General features: G+C 44.9%; 1 protein-coding gene across 1 annotated transcript in view; it reads right to left on the bottom strand.

The window, feature by feature from the left end:
• The window catches only part of SPG7 (SPG7 matrix AAA peptidase subunit, paraplegin), a 43,292-nt gene that overhangs the window by 3,874 nt on the left and 16,487 nt on the right, over nt 1-22,931 (bottom strand). The window contains exons 6-15 of the mRNA XM_079800362.1: nt 22,464-22,566; nt 20,440-20,565; nt 19,975-20,137; nt 19,429-19,602; nt 9,098-9,222; nt 8,072-8,174; nt 6,293-6,403; nt 3,926-4,041; nt 1,448-1,604; nt 181-347 (exon numbers count right to left, since the gene is read on the bottom strand). Of these exons, the coding sequence (XP_079656488.1) occupies nt 181-347; nt 1,448-1,604; nt 3,926-4,041; nt 6,293-6,403; nt 8,072-8,174; nt 9,098-9,222; nt 19,429-19,602; nt 19,975-20,137; nt 20,440-20,565; nt 22,464-22,566 (1,345 nt within the window). The remainder of the gene's footprint in view (nt 1-180; nt 348-1,447; nt 1,605-3,925; nt 4,042-6,292; nt 6,404-8,071; nt 8,175-9,097; nt 9,223-19,428; nt 19,603-19,974; nt 20,138-20,439; nt 20,566-22,463; nt 22,567-22,931) is intronic.

The raw sequence follows: 22,931 nt of genomic DNA, 5'->3' as shown, positions 1-22,931 counted from the left end.
CACACACTAGGCAGTTTAGAGAGACAACAGAGGTCAGGAGAAACAGCCCAATGTGAAGGCTCAGGGACAGGGCACGGTGGGAGGCCTCCTCTGAATACAATGCCTTGCCCTCTACCACACTGTGGGGCTGAATGGAGCAGAGGCTGGCACAAGGTGCAACGGCAAGGCCTGTGAACTCACGTGATCCATCATCTGTTGGAGACCCTGGCTGAAGGGGCGCCGACCAATGCCTGCAAGGCCCTCCTGAGCCTCAGGGAAGGAGATGGGCCCAATGCTCGGTGCCATCCCAAACTGCTTCACCATGGAGTAGGCAATACGAGTAACCTTCCTCAGGTCGTCCTGCGCTCCTGGAGAATAGGGCCAAGAAAAGGTTTCTTTCCTGGGAGTGCAGAGCCAAGGCATCCTGGGACCCCACTGGCAAACACCTAGGCCAGACAGCAGATGCGGAGTCTCCAAGGGACAACAGTATCCTGTTACTGTTCCTTAAGAGAGAGACTGGAAACTTTTAAAAATGCTCTTTTGTCCAAAAAATTATTCAGATCCTGGCCAGGTGGCTAAGTTGGTTAGAGCATCATCCTGATATGCCAAGGTTGCGGGATTAATCCTCAGGTGGGGCACATAAAAAAATCAACCAATGAATGAAATGCAATGTAAAAATAAGTAGAGCAACAAATTAATGTCTCTCTCTCTCTCTCTCTCTCTCTCTCTCTCTCTGTGCCACCCACCTAAAATAAATAAATAAAGTAAAAAACTACATGGGTTGCATATTTGCATTTGCTTCATCAGCAATTCTCCAGCACAAGTCCAGGTATACACGGGGCACACTTGTCCACACTGAACCCCAATGCCAGGGATCAAGCAGGGCAAGTTTTCTGCCTGCTCTATAGCTATTCCAGTGAAATAATAGCTTGAGAACAGTGAAGTTACTTGAATTACCAATAATTAGCCAAGTAAATGCATTTATAGTCTAAATGTATGTAAACGTTTTTGTAACAAATAAATTATTTTAAAAGTCTTGCTTAGTTTCAAATCTCCTTTCACCATATCTCATCTTTAAAAAACACTTAATGAACCCAGCCGGCTTGGCTCATTGGTTGAGTGTCAACCTATGAACCAAGGAGTCATGGTCCAATTCCCAGTCAGGGCACATGCCTAGGTTGTGGACTCGATCCCCAGTGTGGGGTGTGCAGGATGCAGCCGATCAATGGTTCTCTCTCATCACTGATGTTTCTTTCTCTCTCTCCCCCTTTTCTGAAATCAATAAAAACATATTTTTTAAAAATTGTTTTAAACAAAAACACACTTAATGAAATTTAAAAGGATATTTGCATCCTACTATTCAAATCCTTTCATCAGATATGACCCCCCTCCTCCCCTCCCCATGCAGAGGGATAATGGATGTTAAAACATTGTAAGAACTCCAGGCCCTGCAGGGCCAGCTCCTTACCAGAAGTGACCTTATTGAAGGAGATGGCCTCCGACACGCGGCCACCCAGGGCCATGCACATCCTCTCAAACAGCTGCTCCTTGGTGAAGAGGTACTGGTCTCTTGGGAGCATCTGAGAAAAGCCCAGTGCAGCGTTTGTCCGAGGTGCGATGGAGACCTGCAGAACGTCAGGTGGCCTGAGTTAGCAGGCAAGATGTGGGCTTTAAAGATGAAGGTGAGAAATATGAGATCTTTAATCAGAGGGTTTCAAAGCTGTTAAGCAAAGCTGCACTATCCCCATTTTTATAAAAAGAAGCTACCATCATTAAAGAGAATGGCTCACACACTGTGGGTGTGTCTTTCTTATACATTACTAGGTATATATGAAGTAAAGAACCGCTCAGACAGGAGCTCTTAGGTGAAGCAACCAGGAAGTGCAGGAACCAAGGCCACCAAGGAAGCCCCCTGCCCCTGCACCATGGCCCTCTGACGAAGAGGTTATATGGGGAAAATGGAAAGTAACCTTGCCTTAGCCTCCTCACTGCCCAACACCAGGTGTGTGGACAGCTCCAACAGGACAAGGCCTGTTCCTGAGCAACAAGGAGTGACTTGGGTTGCAGGTGCCATTTCTGAGGGTTACAGCAGCAAGAGAACCACCTCACAGTAGCCAGAAAATTGAAAGGGGAAACTTAAAATCCAACTCTAAAGTAAACTACAATTAAAAAGCTGGAAATAACCAAACAGCAATGAGAAGTTATCTTTCCCTAGCAAAGTACGAGCCTCTCAAGGGAGTTTTTCTCATTATGACTAGTTTATGACTTTCAGCCATCTAATAAAGCAAAAACTCTGAGTTCATTTTAGTGATATTTGCATCATTGTGGATTTTTCTGCATTAATATTTATTTTGTTAATAATGCATTATCTTTTTAAAAATATATATTTTTAAAATATTTATTTTGTTAATAATGCATTATCTTTTTTAAAATATATTTTTTTATTGATTTCAGAGAGGAAGGGAGGAGAGAGATAGAAATATCAATGGTGAGAGAGAATCACTGATGGGCTGCCTCCTGCATGCCCCACACCAGGGATTGAGCCTGCAACCCCGGCATGTGCCCTGACCGAAAATCAAACCATGACCTCCTGGTTCATGTCAATGCTCAACCACTGGGCCACGCCAGTCGGGCTTAAAATATTTAACTTGATTACTGAATATTTTAGTGTCCCATAAATATCACACTATAGGTAACTGTCCCGCCTGCCTCACCCTGGACCCAGCCCCAATCACCTACTTCAGTGACTGCTGCATCCACTTATCTCTGTCACAAAACAGTAGACTCAGCCCTCTGATGAGCATATAAAAGGAACTGGCCTGGTCAGCAGGACATAATCACAGATTCCCAGACTAACAATCTACTTTGTGACCCTGGCTGGGTATCTCAGTTGTTTAGAGCATCATCCCAATATGTCAAGATTGCAGGTTCGATCCCTGGTCAGGGCACTTACAAGAAGCAACCAACGAACCTGCCAGGCATGGCTCAGGGATTGACCGTCAACCTATAAACTAGGAGGTCACGGTTGTGGGCTCAATCCCCAGTGTGGGACGTGCAGGAGGTAGCTAATCTCTCTTATCACTGATGTTTCTATTTATCTCTCTCTTCCTTTCTGAAATAAATTTTTAAAAAAGCAACCAATGAATGCATAAATAAGTGGAACAAATCCATGTCTGTCTCTCAAATCAATAAAAAATAATAATTAAAAAAAACTACACTGCTACAATTAACATCACTGATTGTCCGACATTCATCACTCACATACCAGGCTGGCAATTGCTACATTGTTCCCATGTTTGGGTCTTAGGGAACTGCAATGCAGCTCTTTCCTTGCTGGTGGAACCAAACCACCTGTACAGGCTCCCAGTGACTCCACTTGCTTTGGTGGAGGGTTCAATTACAATCCGTGCCCTCATCTTTACAGACTGGGCACCTGCATCCCACACATTTACATTTTTCTTAATGGTCATTCAAGGATCTCATGGTCACAAATCCACACATTTTGGGGGAAATATCAAATTTTCATCAAACTCACAAATGTCTAGAAGAATAGTGTTTTTTAAAAAGTGTACTCAACTCACTTCTTTTTACAATTAGGAATCATTAGATCCACATGTTAGAGCTGATAGTAAACCTGACGGTTCTTAATTCCAAAACTGACTGTAGATGGGAAGACCCCAAATAGTCATTTGGATTTCAAATGGTCATGCCCATAACTGGACCCAACTGGTTTAGAGGTCAGACCTCTTCCTGCCCTATGATTCCAAGGTGAGGGATCCTGCAGTCACCTTCCACCTGTTCCCACTCAGGTCAACCTCAGGCTGTGCTTTCTCTTCATCAAGCACAGACAGTGGTGCTCCCAAAGTCAGCTTTGTTCAAGGGCCAGTTGGGTCCCCAGTCTGCAAGACCCCAGACCCTCCCTGGCTCCCACTCTCCGACACCCTACCTTCATCACAGCCTCAGTGTGCTCCAGCAGCCAGCCAACCAAAGCATGGCCTGACTCATGAAATGCAACAATCTTCTGCTCTTCCTTTGAGAGGATCTTGCTCTTTTTGGCCGTCCCTGAAAGAATGCCCAGGAGTTTAGGCCCACGAATAATCCTGTGTAAGCATGCAGGAACCTTCCTTGCTTGGCCTTAAGTTTGTTTACCATGTTGTTGCGAGATCCTCATGGGATGGTCACCTTCTGTGTTTCTGCCCCAAGCTGACCCCATCCACAACTATTGCTCCAATTCAAAGGGAATCTCATTAGGTATGAGAGGTGTTGGAGGGGGAATGTTTGTTCCCACTTCCATAAATGTTGGAATAATCCAAACAGCTCATGCAGACTTCCTGGGTGGGCCTGCAGGGCTGACAGGATTAGTATGGGCTCCACTCCAAATTCTAGGTTTCTTGTTGGCTTTTCTCCCAGAGTTAGCAGGGATAACTGCAGCCCCTGTGATTCTACAGTTCTTTTGCTCTTAGTAGTTGACTATCTCTTGTCTTGGTAACTTTACCTTACATTTCACCTGTTCCAATTGTTGCTAAGATTTCATTCACTGTCCCAAGTTTTCCAAACATCCTTAAGTTTCCATTTTATGCAAGCTCTAGGTTCAGGGTATTTATTTTGTCATGCTACTAGGATCACCCACATTTACCATAGGCTGTAAATTCCTTCTAAGATGCACTGGCTGTGGCAGACGAATCATTTCAACCAGAGCTGATTATATGAGCCTCTAAACATGATATCACAGCCCCACAAGATGGGCTTTACCTGAACACAAACGTGTTCCAGCTCAGGCAGTCCACACCAAAGTAAGGACAAGAGAGCTCTTCTTGTTCTAAGCACTGCATACAGGGGAAGGAGGATGTGGGGACAGTATTCTATTAGTATTTTCTTTGGTCTTTCCTGCTTTGATAATATTACTGTAAGTTTATCAATATCCATGTAAAAATAAATGGTTTTATATAAAACCAAAATTTATAGTAAGAAACAGCAACTATAGTTCCTTCTATTCACACAAGTTTGCTTCTTTCCCAAGCTGCAGCCTGAGAACCTGGTGGCATTTGTCCTAGATTTTAATTCAAACTGAGGGTGATGGGAACACGCTTCTTGTAGGGACAGCTTACGACAGAGGGCTCACTACCTACATGCAGAGCCTGTGCTTCTCAAACATCTGTAGGCAGGACCAGTTTTCCTTTTTCAAACTTTCAGTGTCTTGGACTAGTGCTTTTGTTCTCAACCCTGTTCAAGGACAAGATGTACTACTCATGTCTGGATGTTGCCACATGGAGTTATGAAAGCTTCTAGATGCTTTCTCTCATTTTCAGTCCTACTCTCCTCATAGAAGGCCACAGACTCCACTTTGAGCAACAATGGTTAGGCACTGACAGAAGCACCCCAGCCCCTCACTACCCAAACACCTCTCCCATTCATGTCCCAAGCAGAGCACAGGAATAGCAGAGACAGAGTTAACTAGTAGAGCACAGCCCTCAGCAGACATTCATTCCCTCTGTCCTTAGGCAGCAGCAGTGCAGACTCCTGACAACATGCACAATGGCCTGTCCATTTGCAGTTGGCTCTCAGGCACCACATGATAGCTAATGGGCTGAGCCCCACTCACATTTGGGTTTGCAAGATCCTTTTATACTTCTACTAGAGGCCCGGTGCATGGATTCGTGCACCAGTGGGGTCCCTGGGCCTGGCCTGCACCCTCTCGCAATCCTGGACCTCTCAGGGGATCTCGGAGAGCAAGTTTTGGCACGATTCCCGCAGACCAGGCCAAGGGACCCCACTGGTGCACAAATCCATGCACCGGGCCTCTAGTATGCATATACAATCTTTGGTTAATCTCTTCCCACCCTCCCCCCAGCAGCAACCTAACCCACGGCCGATTCCATGAGGAATCAGGCTCCCTCCTCCTTCCTTTCTGGGTCCGGGGTGGGGGTGAAGCAGCTTTGGGGCCGACAGTGTCCTGGCAGCAACCTAACCCACAGCCGAATCCGTGAGGAATCGGGCGCCCTCCTCTACTAGTTGGAGCGTCTGCCCCCTGATGGTCATTGTGCATCATAGCTACTGGGCAAATGGTCCAACAGTCGGACAGTCACTTAGGCTTTTATATACGTAGATTTAAAGAGTGTCTGCTGTTATGCAAATTTGCAGTATTTTAAGTCCTAGTGTCAAGCCCAAATTATAAAAAATACAAATACTTTACGTATTTTCCTCTTGTCCAATAATTCCTTGCTGATAAGGTCCACCATGTGACATCTAAGCTTGACCTACTCCCTCTACCCCCACCCTCCCTGAGTTCACTTTTGGCATTTGTGCCTCATACCCGCAATGACGCGCTCCACAGCGTACTCAAAGTTAAACGTGTGAACAGATGTGTGCCCTTCTCGTGCAGCGTGCAGAGCAGCTTCGTTACAGATGTTGGCGATGTCAGCACCTGTCAGCAAAACAGGGAATGGCAGGGGTGTTGGTTCTGCTCCCTCAGGGATGGAGGGGAGGAAAGGAAAGGAGAATTGCACAAATAAATGAAAAGGGGTCAAGGGATAAGGCATGATAAGGGCTGTGAGCCAGTGCTCCAGCTCTATTGGACCCAAAGAACCACCTTTTCACATCCACTCCAACCTCTTTCAGTCTTTCTGCCTTCTCCACTGCTTTATTACACAACTGTTCTCAGCACACTTCCATGTACCATCTGGTGTTTTATTCCACCCTGTAATTCATATGTGCACTGATGGATAAAAAATTAGCCCTGGCCAGGTTGTTCAGTGGGTTGGAGCGTCATCCTGTACACCAAAAGGCTGCAGGTTTGTTTCCCGGTCAGGACACATACCAAGGTTGTGGGTTCAATCCCTGGTCCAGGGAGCATACTGGAGGCAACTGATGGCCATTTCTCTCTTACATCGATGTTTCTGTCTCTCCCCCTTCCTCTCTCTCTAAAAATTAATAAAAACATCTTTGAATGATGATTAAAAACAAACAGTCCTGCTGGTGTGGCTCACCATGCCATGCACCAAAAGGTCACTGGTTCGATCCCAGTCAGGGTATATGCTGGGGTTGTGGGCTTAATCCCCAATAGGGGACGTGCAGGAGACAGCTGATGGATGTTTCTATCTCTCCTGCTCCCTTCCTCTCGCTCCAAAATCAATTAAAAAACAACAAAATAACTAACAGGACTTCCAGCCAGAAAGAAAAGAAAAGAAAAGAAAAGAAAAGAAAAGAAAAGAAAAGAAAAGAAAAGAAAAGAAAAGAAAAGAAAAGAAAAGAAATTAAAGGCTCTCTAGTATCCAAAAGATTCTAGTTAAGAAACTCAAAAGAAAAAAGTACATTGCCCTTTAAAATGAGAGCCTTATAGAAAAAAAAAAAAAACTTTTAAAAAATATATATTTTATTAATTTTTTACAGAGAGGAAGGGAGAGGGATAGAAAGTTAGAAACATCGATGAGAGAGAATCATCGATCAGCTGCCTCCTGCACATCTCCTACTTGGGATGTGCCCGCAACCCAAATACATGCCCTTGACCGGAATCGAACCTGGGACCTTTCAGTTCGCAGGCCGACGCTCTATCCACTGAGCCAAACCGGTTAGGGCTAGAAAAAAAACTTTTAAGTTTAAATTTTATGAGTTTATTTGAGCCAAACTGATGACAAATGCTGGGAAGCAAAATGTTCCCCCAAAATTCTTGATTTGTGGTATCAGTGTCTACAAATTAAAGCAGAGATGGTGAGGGAGATCAGTGACAAGGCCTAGCCATGGCAGCAGCTGGTGGGAGCAGCGGAATCTCATGATCTGAGCTGGACAGGAACTGAAGAGCCTCTGTGGGGATCCCTAAAGGCGGAACTTCTAGGAGTGCCCTTAGTGGGGACACACACATGGGGCAGTCTAAATGCAGAACCACTAATGGGTTTTCCACCACTCGGGGAGGAGAAGTAAAGTGTTGTGCAATTCTTCTATCTCCTGCCTGCTCTGCGTGCACAACCTCACTCTCAACCAGGCTGTGCTGCCCAGAGGAGGGAATGGAGGGCACCCGGGGGAAGCCTGCACTCACACATGCAGGAAAGACCACCTGCCCTCTGCCCTCAGGATCAACAAGAACCGGCACCCATACCGCTGAACCCTGGCGTGAGCTCTGCCAGACGCTGGGAGTAAAAGTTGCTGGCCTGGGTCAGCTTCAGGCTCTTCAGATGCTGCTCAAAAATCTCCCGCCTTTCCTACCAAAGACAGGGGAGAAGGATACAAGTGTGGGTCAGCACGTCTGCCACGCAGAGAGGAGCCACCAGGGAGTTTCTTCATCATTAATCACAACCATAGTTTGTGAAACCAATTTAGAGCTGCAAGCAGCCTTACAAAATGAGAAGGAAAAAAAAGGAAACAGAACAGAAAATAAAGCGCATCAAAATAGCACAGTTATTTTGTGGAGCCTTTGATTCATGCATATGTAAATGATGTAAAAGTTTCCTTCAGTCAGGAAGATGGACAGTCACTCCTCTAGAAGCTGTCAGAGGGTAGCCTCAATCCACTTCTTAGACTGAGTAGTAGTTTGAGAGACGAACTCACAATGAGCACTGGGTGTGCCATAAGCCACACCCCTATGCCCCCATGTGTGTACCTACAGAAACAGTAACCAACTAACCAACTGTTAGGTTCACCCTCCAAACTTTGTCCCTACCCATGGTGGTCTCCACCACACGTGATCCTTTTATCACTGCATGCTGGATTCCTGCTCCCTCTGGGGCCACCACAAAGGCCTGGCTACACAGAGGTGGACATCCAACCAGAGGCCTGATATGGAGGCTGGTGGGGCCAAGAGGTTCAGATCTCCCATCCCTTCAACCTGCTTTCAGGGCAGCTGCAGAGCTCATGTTCCACAACCATGTGGCACCAAGGACTTGAGCTGGTCAGGATGAGAATTCTGAGGTTCTCCAAAAATTATACTACAAAACTCAACTGAGACGTGTCGATTCAACCCCAGATTCTTAAGGATAAAGGGAAAAACAATGTGGGTAAAAACAAACAAAAAAACAAGCTGCAAAACCATGAGAAGAGTGGTGAGCCAAAGAAAATCTGGAGAGACAAGCACCAGAGGGAATCAGCAGCTGCATCTGACCAAGGAGGGCAGCCTCAGACCACTGACCTGCAGTGTGGGGAGGTCGATGAAGACGTGTCGGTCCAGTCGGCCTGGCCTCAGCAGAGCATTGTCCAAAATGTCAGCTCGGTTGGTGGATGCCAGGACGATGACATGGTCGGTGGTGCCCATTCCTGAGAGACAGACAGTGGCCTTTATGGTAGGGGTTCCCAACACTGTGGCCTCCCCCCTGAGGTCCTAGACACTGCACAGATTTCCTACCAGGGTCCACGAGAGTCTATAAGCACCGACCCAGGATTGATCCTGCCCTGCGAGCTTTCTACCAAAATCATCACAAGAGCAAGAACTTGCCAGATTTATTTCCCCGGAGGCAGAACCTCAGATGGGACCCTGGGCTCTGCTGCCCACAGCCATCCTCTAGGTCCACAAAGCAGCCACGGAGGGAACTGCTAACAGGGTGGACCCAGGAGCAAGGGCCCTCCTCTTATGCTTCATCACTGCATTTCCTTGAGCCAAAGTGACCACCACAGGGAATTCTGGAACATTCTACCTCTAACAGTTGGTCTGGGTTTTTTGCCCCAGGTTTCTCACATGAGAATTTAAAAGCAAGTCCAGAAATGGTCCCAATGAATCGCCCAGATCTACAACTGCAAAAACACATTTATGAAGCAACTGAGGACTCTGAACCTCATTGGATGGTATGAATAACTTATTTTTAATTTAAGTTATATGATGTTTCTCTGAATGTAGAGAAATACATTCAGAGCATTTAAGGTTCAGAACTTTGGGTTGGCTTTAAAATAACACACTGGGGCCCACCTGGCATGGCTCAGTGGTTGAGTGTCAACCTATGAACCAGGAGGTCACGGTTCAATTCTGGTCAGGGCACATGCCTGGGTTGCAGGCTCAATCCCTAGTGTAAGGTGTGCAGGAGGCAGCTGATCAATGATTTTCTCTCATCATTGATGTTCTATTTCTCTCTCCCTTCCTCTCTGAAACCAATACAAATATATTTTTAAAAATAACATTCTGGGAAGAAGGAAAAGAGAGGGAGGTGTGCATGGAGTAGGGCTGGACAAGCACAGGCAAGACTGAAGCTGACCTGAGACATGGGGGCTCACTGCACACTTTTGCTTTTGTGGATGTTTGAAAAGTTCCATAATACAAAGTGTAAAAAATAAAGATGCCATGACCTAACTTTTCCCAATTTGAAAAAACTCTAATAAATTGACAAAGACAGATACAATTTTAAACCACCCATAAAGTCTTATAACAAAAGTAAAATTCAGAAGAAATATTGCAGAATTAAACTCTGAGAGCATGGCAGGCACTGCCACCTCACAGCAGATTGTTGTTCACTCCATTCCAGGACCCCATGACAATGTGAGGGATCCAGCCAAATGTACCAGCTCAGGGAAGGCAGCCACCTAATTGAGGAGCTGACACCCATGTCACTGAGAAGCAGCTACCAGGACAGCCCAAACCACATGCCATCCCAAGAAAATCACTCCACAACTTCAAAGAAACATCTCCCAGATATGCGGCATCACTCTCATCTGCACTGTGGAGTGCGGTAAGCCAGGATGCCACGATGAGTCCAGTCCTGTTCATTTGCCAAGAGTGGAGAATGCAGAAAGGTATACACTTCGCTGAGGCAAAGGTGATGTCTTAAAATCACTCTGACTTGTGAAACAAATTCAGAAACAAGAGCAAGTCCTACCTGGTTTGGCTCAGTGGATAGAGTATTAGCCTGCGGACTGAAGTGTCCTGGTTTTGATTCCGGTCATGGGCACATGTCCGGGTTGTGGGCTACATCCCCAGCAGGGGGCGTGCAGGAAGCAGCCAATAATTGGTTCTCTCTCATCACTGATGTTTCTATCTCTCTCTCCCTCTTCCTTCCTCTCTGAAATCAATAAAAATCTACTAAAAAAAAAAAAAAAAAAAGAGCAAGCACAACCCAACACATGTGACAAGCCAACCTCTCTGTTCCATTTGCTCACACTCCCATTTAAGGAAAAGTGAAACACTGACATGGAAAATGAGAAGCGGCAGGAGGGAGGTAATCTGGCCAGATACAGCTTCACTCCCCGAGAGACTCCGCAGTGTCAGGGGGACCCTATGCAACTCATTCCAGAGTGCTAGTTGGGATGACCTGCCAGGGTTCACCACTCATATTTCTGAAATGTGTTCCTTCCACAGGTCAAGGTTGTAGATACAGAAATCTGAAGTTATACACACAGGAACAAAATGTTGAAAAATAGCAGGAAGAGTGGCTGTAGAAGAAAAACAATAGCAAGGCAAGGGTGGATGCCGTGTCAGTGAGCTCCAAGCAAAAATGGGAGTAGTGACACTCAAAGCTCTGCCATCACCCAGCTGGTGTAGCTCCGTGGTTAAGCAGGAGGTTACAGTTCAATTCCCAGTCAGGGCACATGTATGGGTTATGGGCTCAATCCCAAGTAGGGGGCGTGCAGGAGGCAGCCGATTGATGATTCTATCATTGATGTTTCTATCTTGCTCTCCCTCTCACTTTCTCTCTCTGAAAATCAATAAAAACATAATTAAATAAATATATAAATAAATAAAGCTCTGTCACCACAAGTTACCGTGACCTCCCTGCATAGCAGACCCCTCACTCCAGGGCCTGGTCATATGGACCTCAGAGTGTAGATCTCCTAGGGTTCCGTTTATGAAACTTTGTATTTTCATTACCCTGGCTAAGTAGCTCAGTTGGTTAGAGCACCATCCTGATATGCCAACATTGCAGGTTCAGTCCCCGGTCTGGGCACATACAAGAATCAACCAATGAATACATAAATAAGTGAAATAACAAATCAATGTCTCTCTCTCTCTTCCCAAAATATTTTAAAAGAAACTTTATATTTTGACATAGTTGTAGATACACAGCAAATTGCAAAAATAGTGTAGACAAGTCCTCCACCCAATTTCCCAGTGGCATGTTGAGTAACTACAGGGCAATGTCAAAACCAGGAAACCCACATTGCACAATCCACAGGCCTTATTCCACATCAACTGTCTTATATGCACTTGTTTCTCTGTGTGCCTCATTCTCTGCAATTTTATCATGTGAGATTCCTATAATCTCCACGTTAACTCAGGTAGATTCCACCATCATGAAGACTTCCCTTTACAGTCACACCCCCTCACCTCCCACCTTTCTGACCCCTAGTAACCACTAATCTGTTCTCCACCTATAGAATTTTATCATTTTGACATTCTCATATAAACTGAATCCTACAATATGTATCATTTAGAGGCTGGCTTTTTTCATTCAGCATACTTTCCTTGAGATCCATCCAAGCAGTTTTGTATAAGGACAGTTGGGTTTCTTTTGTAATTCTTGTTCTTCTTTTTTTTTTTTTTTTTAAAGAGAAGAAAAAAGAGAGAGAGAGAGAGAGAGGAAAAAACATCGAAACATCGATATGCTAGAGATACACTGATTGGTTGCTTCCCGTAATGCCCCAACCAAGATCGAACCACAGCCTACATATGTGCCCTGGCTGGGAATCAAACCTGAAACCTTGCCCATCCAGCTTGGCTCAGTGGTTGAGCATCGACCTATGAACCAGGAGGTCACGGTTTGAATCCCAGTCAGGGCACATGTCCAGGTTGTGGGCTCAATCCCCAGTGTGGAGCATGCAGGAGTCAGCTGATCAATGATTCTCTCTCATCATTGATGTTTCTAACTCTCCCTTCCTTTCTGAAACCAATAATATATATGTGTGTGTGTGTGTGTGTGTGTGTGTGTGTCTATATATATATATATATATATATATATATTGGTTAATCTTCACCTGAGGATATTTTCCCACTGATTTTTAGGGAGATTGGAAGAGAAAGGGAAAAAAAAAAAAAGAGAGAAACATCATTGTGAGAGAAACACATCAATTGGTTGCCTCCTGCATGAGCCCTGACCAGGGCCTGGGCCAGGGAGGAGCCTGCAACCGAGGTACATGCCCTTGACCAGAATCGAACCAGGACCCATCAGCCTGCAGGCCGAAGCTCTATCCACTGAGTCAAACAGGCTAGGGCAATAAAAATAAATTTTAAAAAAACGACGACCTGAAACCTTTCGGTGAACAGGACGATGCTCTAACCAACTGAGCCACCCAGAGAGGGCCAGTTTGTTTGATTGCTGCATGGAAACCATGATAAGGACATAGCAGAGTTGATGCACCCACTGAAGGACATCTGGGTTGTTTTCAGTTTTCAGCTATTACAAAAAATGAACACTGCTGCACAGGTGTTTTGTGTAAACATTTCTCTAGGAAGAGCAACCAGGGGTGTGTCATACGGTAAGTCTATGTTTAATTTTTTTAGAAACTATTTCCCAGAGAGGCTACATATTTCACATTCCCATGGGCAGTATAGAAGATGCAATTCCTTCACATCTTCACAAGCATCTGGTGTTGCCACAATTTTTTACTCTAACTATCCTATTAGGTAAGTGTTCCTATCAAAATCTCAGCAGGACTACTTGGTAGGTAAGAACAAGCTTATTCTAAAAGTTATAGGAAAAGGCAAAGGAAGGAGAAGCACTTCAACATTGTTGGCCAAGAGCAAAGTGGGAGGACTCCTCCATCTGGGCAGCTCAGTGAAGAGGGCTGCATGTTGTGGTATAGCACAGACATAGACTTAGAGATCAACGCAGACCAGAATGCCCAGGAACATTCCTAAATACACCAGCTGAACTCTGATGAAGGTGCAAAAGCAATTCAGTGGAGGAAGCAGTGTTTTAAAGAGTGCTGGAGCAACCAGACACCCATGAGCAGAAAATAAATCAGGACAAAAACTTTACAACTCATACAAGTATTAATGCAAAAGGAACCCTAGGTTAATATGGAGAAGGCGAGCCCTGGTGGGTGTGGCTCAGTGGTTGAGCATCATTATGAACCAAGAGGTTATCAGTTCGATTCCTGGTCAGGGCACATGCCCAGGTTGTGGGCTCAATCCCCAGTGGGGTGTGTATAGGAGGTAGTCGATCGATGATGTTTCTCTCTCATTGATGTTTCTATCTCTCTCCCCCTTTCCCTCTCCCCCCCCTCTAAAATCAATAAAAACATAAAATAAGGGGGGAAGGGGGGGCACATACCTGGGTTGTAGGTTTGATTCCGGGCCCTGGTTGGGGCTCTTGCAAGACTCAACCAATCAATATGTCTCTCTCACATAGATGTTTCTCTCCCCCCGCCCCCCCTTCCCTCCAACTCTCTTTAAAAATCAATGGAGCCCTAGCTGGTTTGGCTCAGTGATAAGAGCATCGGCCTGCAGACTGAAAGGTCCCAGGTTCAATTCCAGTCAAGGGCACATGCTCGGTTTCGGGCTTGATCCCAGAAGGGGGCATGCAGGAGGCAGCCAATCAGTGATATATATATAAATCAATGGAAAAAACATCCTCGGGTGAGGATTAACAAAAACAAAAAAACAAAATGAAAAAGGCCACATGCACAGCAACTGGGGTTTTCCAATGACTCCAGGCAGAATCAGAGTTTATGTTCTCCCATACTTTCTAATACAGAGTTCGGACAAACGCAGAGGGCACTCAGTGCAAAGCCTTCTTTCTACCAATCAAACTATAAAGAGGTGAGCCCTAGCTGGTTCGCCTCAGTGGATAGAGCATCAGACTGCAGACTGAAGGGTCCCAGGTTCGATTCCAGTCAAGGGCACATGCTTGGTTTGTAGGCTTGATCCCCAGAAGGGGGGCATGTAGGAGGCAGCTGATCAATGATTCTCTCTCATCATTGATGTTTCTCTCTCTCTTTCCCCCCGCTCTTCCTTCCTCTCTGATTTCAATACAACTATAGCCGAAACCGGTTTGGCTCAGTGGATAGAGCGTTGGCCTGCGGACTGAAGGGTCCCAGGTTCGATTCCGGTCAAGGGCATGTACCTTGGTTGCAGGCACATCCCCAGTAGGGGGTGTGCAGGAGGCAGCTGATCGATGTTTCTCTCTAATCGATGTTTCTAACTCTCTATCCCTCTCTCTTCCTCTCTGTAAAAAATCAATAAAATATATTTTAAAAAAATAAAATAAAAATAAACAACTATAAAGCAGTGACAGCCTACAGTTCGCTAAGCTGGGCCTAGTGCTCTTAGATGCAGTTGCCATTCCCACATAAGTCTGGCAGTCCTGCAGGGTGTACTGCGCCTGACCCATGAGATGAAGATTTCTCTTCCTCATTGAGCTTTTCCCACTACCGGCATAGCATCTGCTCCACACTCTGTACTTCAATGAATAGAAAGGAGTAACAAAGACTCTTCAGAAACAGCTGAAGGGCTGAGAATGCTCAGTTGTGTCTGTGCACACAGGGACTTGTTTGCTACTGGCCTAGCCCAACAAGAGGACTTCAGTCAGGGATTCCGGGCATGAGCAAATCCTAGGGCGGAAGCAGCTCTTTTCATGGCAGCACAGAGAGGTTCAGCTCAAAGGAAGATGCCATCTGGTAAATGCTTCCTGGTGGGCTAAAGCCTGCCCAAAAAGGTGGTCTCTGTCTTCACTGCAAAAAGCAATATAAACAGAAAGACACAGATGTGTAGTGCTTCCCATGACCCAGAGTGCTCAGTCACAGTGAGAGCCAGTGGGAGTCCCTGCATAATCACCAGGAATGAAGCTCTGTCACACTCAGAAGGGTGCAGAACCACAGTGAGGTCATGAACTTTAACATCATTGTAACCTCAGAAAACCATGGCTCAGAGGAGAGGACCAGTGTGAACCCCACAGCATCCTTCCAGTCCATGAGCACGCCTGGGGTCCAAGGCTTGGACAGACATCTGACAAACATGGACATCACTGCATCCAGCAGGGCAGTGAGACCTGATGACAAATTGGGTTTGGACAGCCAACTAATCATCTTTGTCCACTCAGTATCACAAAGATTATTCATTCTTTTAAAGAGACAACCAGCCTTAGCCGGTTTGGCTCAGTGGATAGAGCATCAGCCTGCGGACTGAAGAGTCCCAGGTTCGATGCTGGTCAAGGGCACATGCCCGGGTTGTGGGCTCGATACCCAGTAGGGGGTGTGCAAGAAGCAGCCAATCAATGCTTCTCTCTCATCATTGATGTTTTTAAAAAAATAAAGAGACAACCAGAAGTTGAGCCATCACATGCACAGTAATGGGTCCCAGCCTGGTCAGTCACAGCTGACAGCAGACCTTAGGCTCCGGTACCCTCAGGACTGGCTCATCTCCACCATCTGCCCACCTGGCCCATCAATTGACAAAACCGGAGAGGTTTTTCAGGTTCCTTCAGAGGAAGAGGGACAGAAATGGAGGGATAGAAGGACACAAAGGGAATGAGAGAGGCAGAGAAACACCGATTTGTCATTACACTTATTTATGCATTCATTGTCTTGTACGTGCCCTAACCAGCAACCTTGGGATATCGGGACAACACTCTAACCCAGCCAGGTCAGAGAGCAAATTCTTTTTAATACATACTAGTATATATATTTTTAAACATATTTTTATTGATTTCAGAGAGGAAGGGAGAGGGAAAAAGAGATAGAAACATCAATGATGAGAGAGAATCATTGATCGGCTGCTTCCTGCACACTCCTGCACATCTCTACTGGGATAGAGCCTGCAACCAGGGCATGTGCCCTAACTGGGAATTGAACCGTGACCTCCTGGTTCATAGGTTGACGCTCAACCACTGTACAACACCAGCCGGGCAAATTTATAAACTATAAAATAGTGCCTCACTTGAAAAGCATATCTCAATCGCCACAGCCAAGCATTGGGTGGAGGAACAGTCAGAGCGGGTCTGGCATACAGGACTCCAGGGTAGGGGTCCCTGGAACCTGGCCTGGAAAGTACTCTTGAAGAGCCCCTATCTTTGAGGGTGTGTCTCTCAACAACTTATTCTACTAACATCTCTAAAGACACCCAGGTCTTGCCCTGGCCACTGTTTGTTGGGCATCATTCTGTGCATGAAACAGTCGCTGCTTCGATTCCAAGTCAGAGCACATGCTCAGGTTGCAGATCAATTCCTGGTAGGGGGCATGCAGTAGGCAGCTGATTGATGTTTCTCTCTCTTTCCCTAAAACCAACAAAAACAGCCCTGGCCAGTTTGGCTCACTGGTTGGAGCATCAGCCTGCAGACTGAGGGGTCACGGGTTTGATTCTGGTCAAGGACGTGTGTCTGGGTTGCAGGCTCAATCCCCAAACACAGGCAAGAGGCACCAAGTGATGTGTCTCTCACACATCAATGTTTCTCTGTCTTTCCCTCTCCCTTCCACTCGCTCTAAAAAAACCAATGGGAAAAATATCCTAGGATAAAAATTAACAAAAATAAAATAGAATAAACAAAAACATATTTAAAAAAATAAAAGACATTGAGTTCTTTGGAAAATTCCTCCTCAGGAAAGCTTGCTCTTTATGTGGAAGGCAGCTCTTCCGATCTTGATTGTTTGTGTCTACAAGGTAGCACCAGGAGGAACCATTCTTACAGAGTAACACAGCACTTTCCTAAGCTTTGTTAGAAATTATACCTTAATTTTAAAACTGGAGAGCTTGCAGAGCTTATAAAATGCTTCCACATGCATCAGTCCATCTGACCTGCTCAACAATGTGTGTGGAAAGGCCTTGCCATGCCCGCCAGAGGCCATCTCAGTCAGAATCTCAGCACCAGGGATGAGGCATAGCAATGCCACCTGCAATGAATTACACCAAGACTGCTGTGTTGTTCCTGTCAAAAATGCGTGACTCAACCTATATCTGAGGACACAGCACAGCATCCTTAAATGAAACTGGTCTACAAAAGTGTCATGGTCACACATAAAAAAAGACAGAGAACTGGACCCACGATGGAAGAGACCAAAGAGACAGGACAACTAAATGTGCTATGTTGTCCTGGACCAGAAAAGGAATACCCATGGGCTGAGAAGCGACCTTTGTGGACACTTACAGCCTGGTCACAGCCATGTCAACCTTCGAAAGCTTGGGGGAAGGTATAAAGGAATGGCTTTACAATGCTTTACAATGCTTTTGTAAGTCTGGGATTATTTTACTTGAAAATGAGAGGTTAAAAAAAAAGTTTTGCCCTTAGTCACATACAATCAAATTCAACTATCCGTATCCTAGACAATAGATATACATCCCAAATGGTAAGAAAACTTTAAAAGGGAAAATAAATACACAAATAAATAGTTTTCTTAGAACCAAAATTACATTGAGAAAAAAGTGTCTCCCTCATCTACAATAGCTAAAATACAACTAGAATTCTGATTAAAGAAAAGCTAAAAATGGATCTTACATAGCTAGGACATGAAGAGATATTTGAATGCCCATTATTCACAATAGCCACACGTGTCCATCAACAGATGAATGGATAAACAAAATGTAGTCTATCTATACAATGGAGTATTATTCAGTCTTTAAAAGGAAGGAAATTCTGCTCAGTGAAATAAGTCAAATACAACAGAATAAATACTATATGATTCCATTTATATAAAGTCTCTAGAATAGTTGAATTCACAGACAGAAGGTAGAAGAATGGGTGCCAGGGACTGGGAAAGGAGAATGGTGAGTTAGTTAGTGTTTAACAGGGACAGAGTTTTAGTTTAGGATGAGAAAGTTCTGGTGATGGTTGACCTACAATTAGAATGTACTTAATGCCACTGACCTGTACACAGAAAAATGGTTAAAATGGTAAATTTTATGTTCTATGTATCCTTCACTACAATAAAAACATACCATATCTACACACACAAACACACAAAAAATATCTTACCAAAGTAGCTCAAAAGAAAATAATTCCATGTCACCTTTACTGGGTCCTTTCCATTAAAAAATTAAAAAAGAAAAGAAAAAGAAACTGTGTGGAAGCTGTCCAGAGGTCATTTTCAAGGGTGGCAAACAAAGAACCTCCCTCAGTGCAACAGACACGTCAGTTTCCAAGTTGTCCTGTTCCACCCTCCATCTGGGTCACCCTTCAACCAGGACAGTATATAGACACACACAACAGCACAATCAACTTGGGTCATTCAAGACTGAAAAACATCATCAGGGCCTGACCTGCCACTTGTATTCCTAGTTGCTTTTCTTTATATTCCTTTGACTTTTTAAAATTAAAAGCTTTGTTTCTTGAGGACAGCATGATGATGAATAGTTTTTAAGCTGATCTTGCTTCTAGCTTTTATCTGCTAAACAATGATTCTCTGTGTGCTGAGATCACCATCACCTGTGGCAGGTGGTGAGGTGGAGAAACAGTACAGACCAATGATTGGAAAAAAATAAAATGCCTATGAGCATAAGTATAAGGTTCTGGGATAACAAACATAAGCAGCATGATCCACCTAGAAAACGACTATTCTGAAAGAGCTGAAAACCCTTCTCCCCTCACAGAAGCAGCCGAGAAGAGTGCTCACCATCCATTTCCACCAGAAGCTGGTTGAGGGTCTGCTCCTCCTCTGTGTTGGAGAAGCCAGACATGGTGGTGGAGCGCTTCTTGCCCACGGCGTCAATCTCATCAATGTAGACGATGCAGGGGGCCCGGGTGCGGGCCTCCTTGAAGAGGCTCCGCACACGGGCAGCGCCAAGGCCTGAAGGGACACCGAGGATCAGGAAGCAGACCGGTAATTGGAAATGAACCCTACTCTTGGGTCAGAGGCCAGAAGTGCTCAGTAAGAATGATAAAATCTCAGCAAGCATCCACTCATGCAAACAAAACCAGTGGAGGTCACCCTAGAGGATGCTCACCCTCCTGAACCACAAGCAGAAGTAGCTTTAAAGAACATCACCACCCAATTCTATATATAAATACAATGTTTCCCATAAATCAGGTTTCATTTTTCCTTCTCTATTCCCCCCCTTTCCTCATTAATTCAGTCACCTAAGGGAGAAAGTGTGAAAGGCAGGCCATCATGCACAAATGGTCAGGCGAGCCTGTCTGCAGCCCCCCAAGTAATGCCTACCTCCAATGACCTCCACAAACTCCGGGCCAGCCATCGCCAAGAAGGGCACCTGGGCCTCTGTCGCCACAGCCTTGGCCAGCAGTGTCTTTCCACAGCCAGGAGGTCCGAGCAAAAGTGCACCCTTTGGAACTTTGGCACCAAGCTGAAGGAAGCGCTCTGGGCTCTACAAAAGCAGCAGATAATGTCACACTAAACACAGATTTTTCTAATGTAAATTTCAAGAAATTAACCCCTTGAAAGTCAATTCATGTATTGACATGAATCAGCAATGGTGCACATGGTTCTGGAAAAAGCCAGTTCTGGGTATAATCAGTGATCGGCTATCAGCCCTTCTGCTGATCAAAACTGTGCATCTAGCTTGTGTAGTGCATGCTGTCCCCCATCTCAGCACAGAGAGCTCACCAGGTGGCACACACATCTGATCAATGTAGTTCTCACCATCTCCTGTTCAGAACATGTGCTTACCTTCAGATAATCCACAAACTCTTTGACCTCCAGTTTGGCTTCATGCATCCCTGCCACATCCTTGAAGCTGATTCCCTTCCCTGACTTGCCATCCACAATCGTGAAACGAGCCATTCTAAGCTGATTCTGGGTAGAAAGAACAAAGGGCAGCGAGCTGTGCACTCCCAGAGCTGGAGGATGAGTGCCTCAGTGCTGGCTCCACCCCTTAGTCCCCACCACCCCATTTCTGGAGGATCTCATGGAACCCTCCTCCCACCACCCAGAAGGACCAGCCCACACCCTCTCCACTCATGCAGACAGATGGCAGTTAAGGTCATATTTCAGACATACAAGGGGAAATGTTTATTTTACATCATTAACTGTAAGAAAGCTCTCTAACATCTAGCAATTTGCCTCAAAAAAATAAAACCAGCCCAGCCAGGCATGGCTCAGTAGTTGAGCATAGATCTGTGAACCCGGAGGTCACAGTTCCATTCCCAGTCAGGACACATGGGAAGGGTTTCGGGCTCGATCCCCAGTGTGGGGCATGCAAGAGGCAGCTGATCAATGATTCTCTCTCATCATTGATGTTTCTATCTCTCTCTCCCTCTCCCTTCCTCTCTGTAATCCATAAAAATATATTAAAAAATAAAATAAAACCCAAAACTCACACACACAAATTAGGTAATTTAACAATGTCTATTTTTTTTAATCCTCACCTGAGGACATTTTTCCATTGATTTTTAGAGAGAGTGGAAGAGAGATGAAAAGACAGAGAGAAACATCAGTGTGAGAGAAACACATCGATTAGTTGTCTCCTGCATGCTCCCTGACCAGGGCCAGGGCTGGGAGGGCCCTGCAACCAACGTACATAAGGTACATGCCCTTGACTAGAATCGAACCCAGGACCCTTCAGTCTGCAGGCCAATGCTCTACCCACTGAGCCAAACCGGCTAGGGATTAACAATCTTTTGCATTATTTTATATTCTATATGACTTTCTCACTACCATGTAAATTTTTTTCTGATTGTAAAAGTAATGTAAATGTTGATGATGTGTTATAGAATTTTACACCTGAAACCTATATAATTTTATTAATCAATGTCACCCCAATAAATTCAATTTAAAAATTTTAAAAGTAATATAATAACAACCAATTCTGGGAAGTTTGGTATAAATGTTAGTAGGTAAATTTCTACAGAGCAATCTGGCAGGGTAGCTAAAGGTCTTAGAAAGGTATGTAAACTTTAGCCAATCTACTTTTAGTAAGGCACACGAGGCAAATAATTAGGCACTCAAAAGATGCATGTGCATAGAATTCATCAGAGTATTCTTTAAATACAACAACAACAAAAATAAATAGCCATAAATGTGCAAGAATTATCAAATTGGTTGAGCAAAATATAGCACATCTCCACATGAGACACCATGCTGCCATTAAAAGTAAGGCTGTTAAGTCTTGAGCTACAGACATAGGAATGTGGTCCTAGTCTAAATGGAAACTAGGAGATGACACTCTGTGTCCCTGATACAGGGCCCCTTCTGGTCCCTCCTTGTCACAGATCCTGGGGAGGAAGCAGGAGATGCCTTATGCAGACTTTGCCCCCACTCCCTGGCCCCTCTGATGGGGGTGGGAAGTGCATATTATGTCGAATGCCACAATAGAATATCTTTAAAGTGTATGATGGATGTTCTTTTAAAGACAACCTTTAAAATTTCTTAGTGTAGCTAGTAGGGAAACCAAAAACAGTCATGCCCAGCTAATGTTGAAAACTGCAGAATAAGCTGTCCAATAAACTCCCTTGGCTCAGCCACCCAACAAGTCAAGGAAAAGGGCCCTCAGGTAAAGCTGGTTACTGTACACCCTCCAGTCAGCCAAACAGAAGGAAAGATGAACTGCCAAATTATGGGTCCAGGCTGGCCTCTGCAACAGGTTCATTTTCACTGTACACTTATTCTGTTGTTTATGGGAAAAGCATTCAGCCAGAACACACACACAAATCCTAAGACTGCAAGTTCAATGAGATGCGATTTGTACAACTTACAAAAGCACTGAATCCTCCTTCCCTTCCTGTCATTCCAGCCAAACGAAAAATATACCACAGGATGGCCAAGCCCACCGCTGTCATTCCCAATGCGTAGAGGGCACTAGTGCAAGAAAGAGAGGTAGTTACAGGCTCAGAAGTGGCAGCCAGGCAGCTGACAATCACATTCTATAAAGTCAGGGACCAGGGACCAGGGACATTTCAAAGATGAGAAGAGCTACCCCTCCCTCTGAGAGCAACATGTAGAACAAATGGTTGTGAAATGGGTTTCCTTGTCCAATTCTCACCAATTACCCTCTTTCATAAAGTTTTTCCAAAGTGTCAGATGGAGTGTAGAATCTCTAGATACAGTATATATAACCTTGGTGTGAAGCCAGAATAGCTGATGCCACACACTCAATTATCTAGAGCCTTGTGATAATTAACAAATCAACAAGAGCAGGTTTTCACATTCGATAAATTTCGTTT

This window comes from Cnephaeus nilssonii (genome assembly GCF_951640355.1).
Source record: "Cnephaeus nilssonii genome assembly, chromosome: 20".
NCBI lineage: Eukaryota > Metazoa > Chordata > Mammalia > Chiroptera > Vespertilionidae > Cnephaeus > Cnephaeus nilssonii.
Note: the sequence above shows the minus strand (reverse complement) of the source record. Positions and strands in the feature narration are given on the sequence as shown.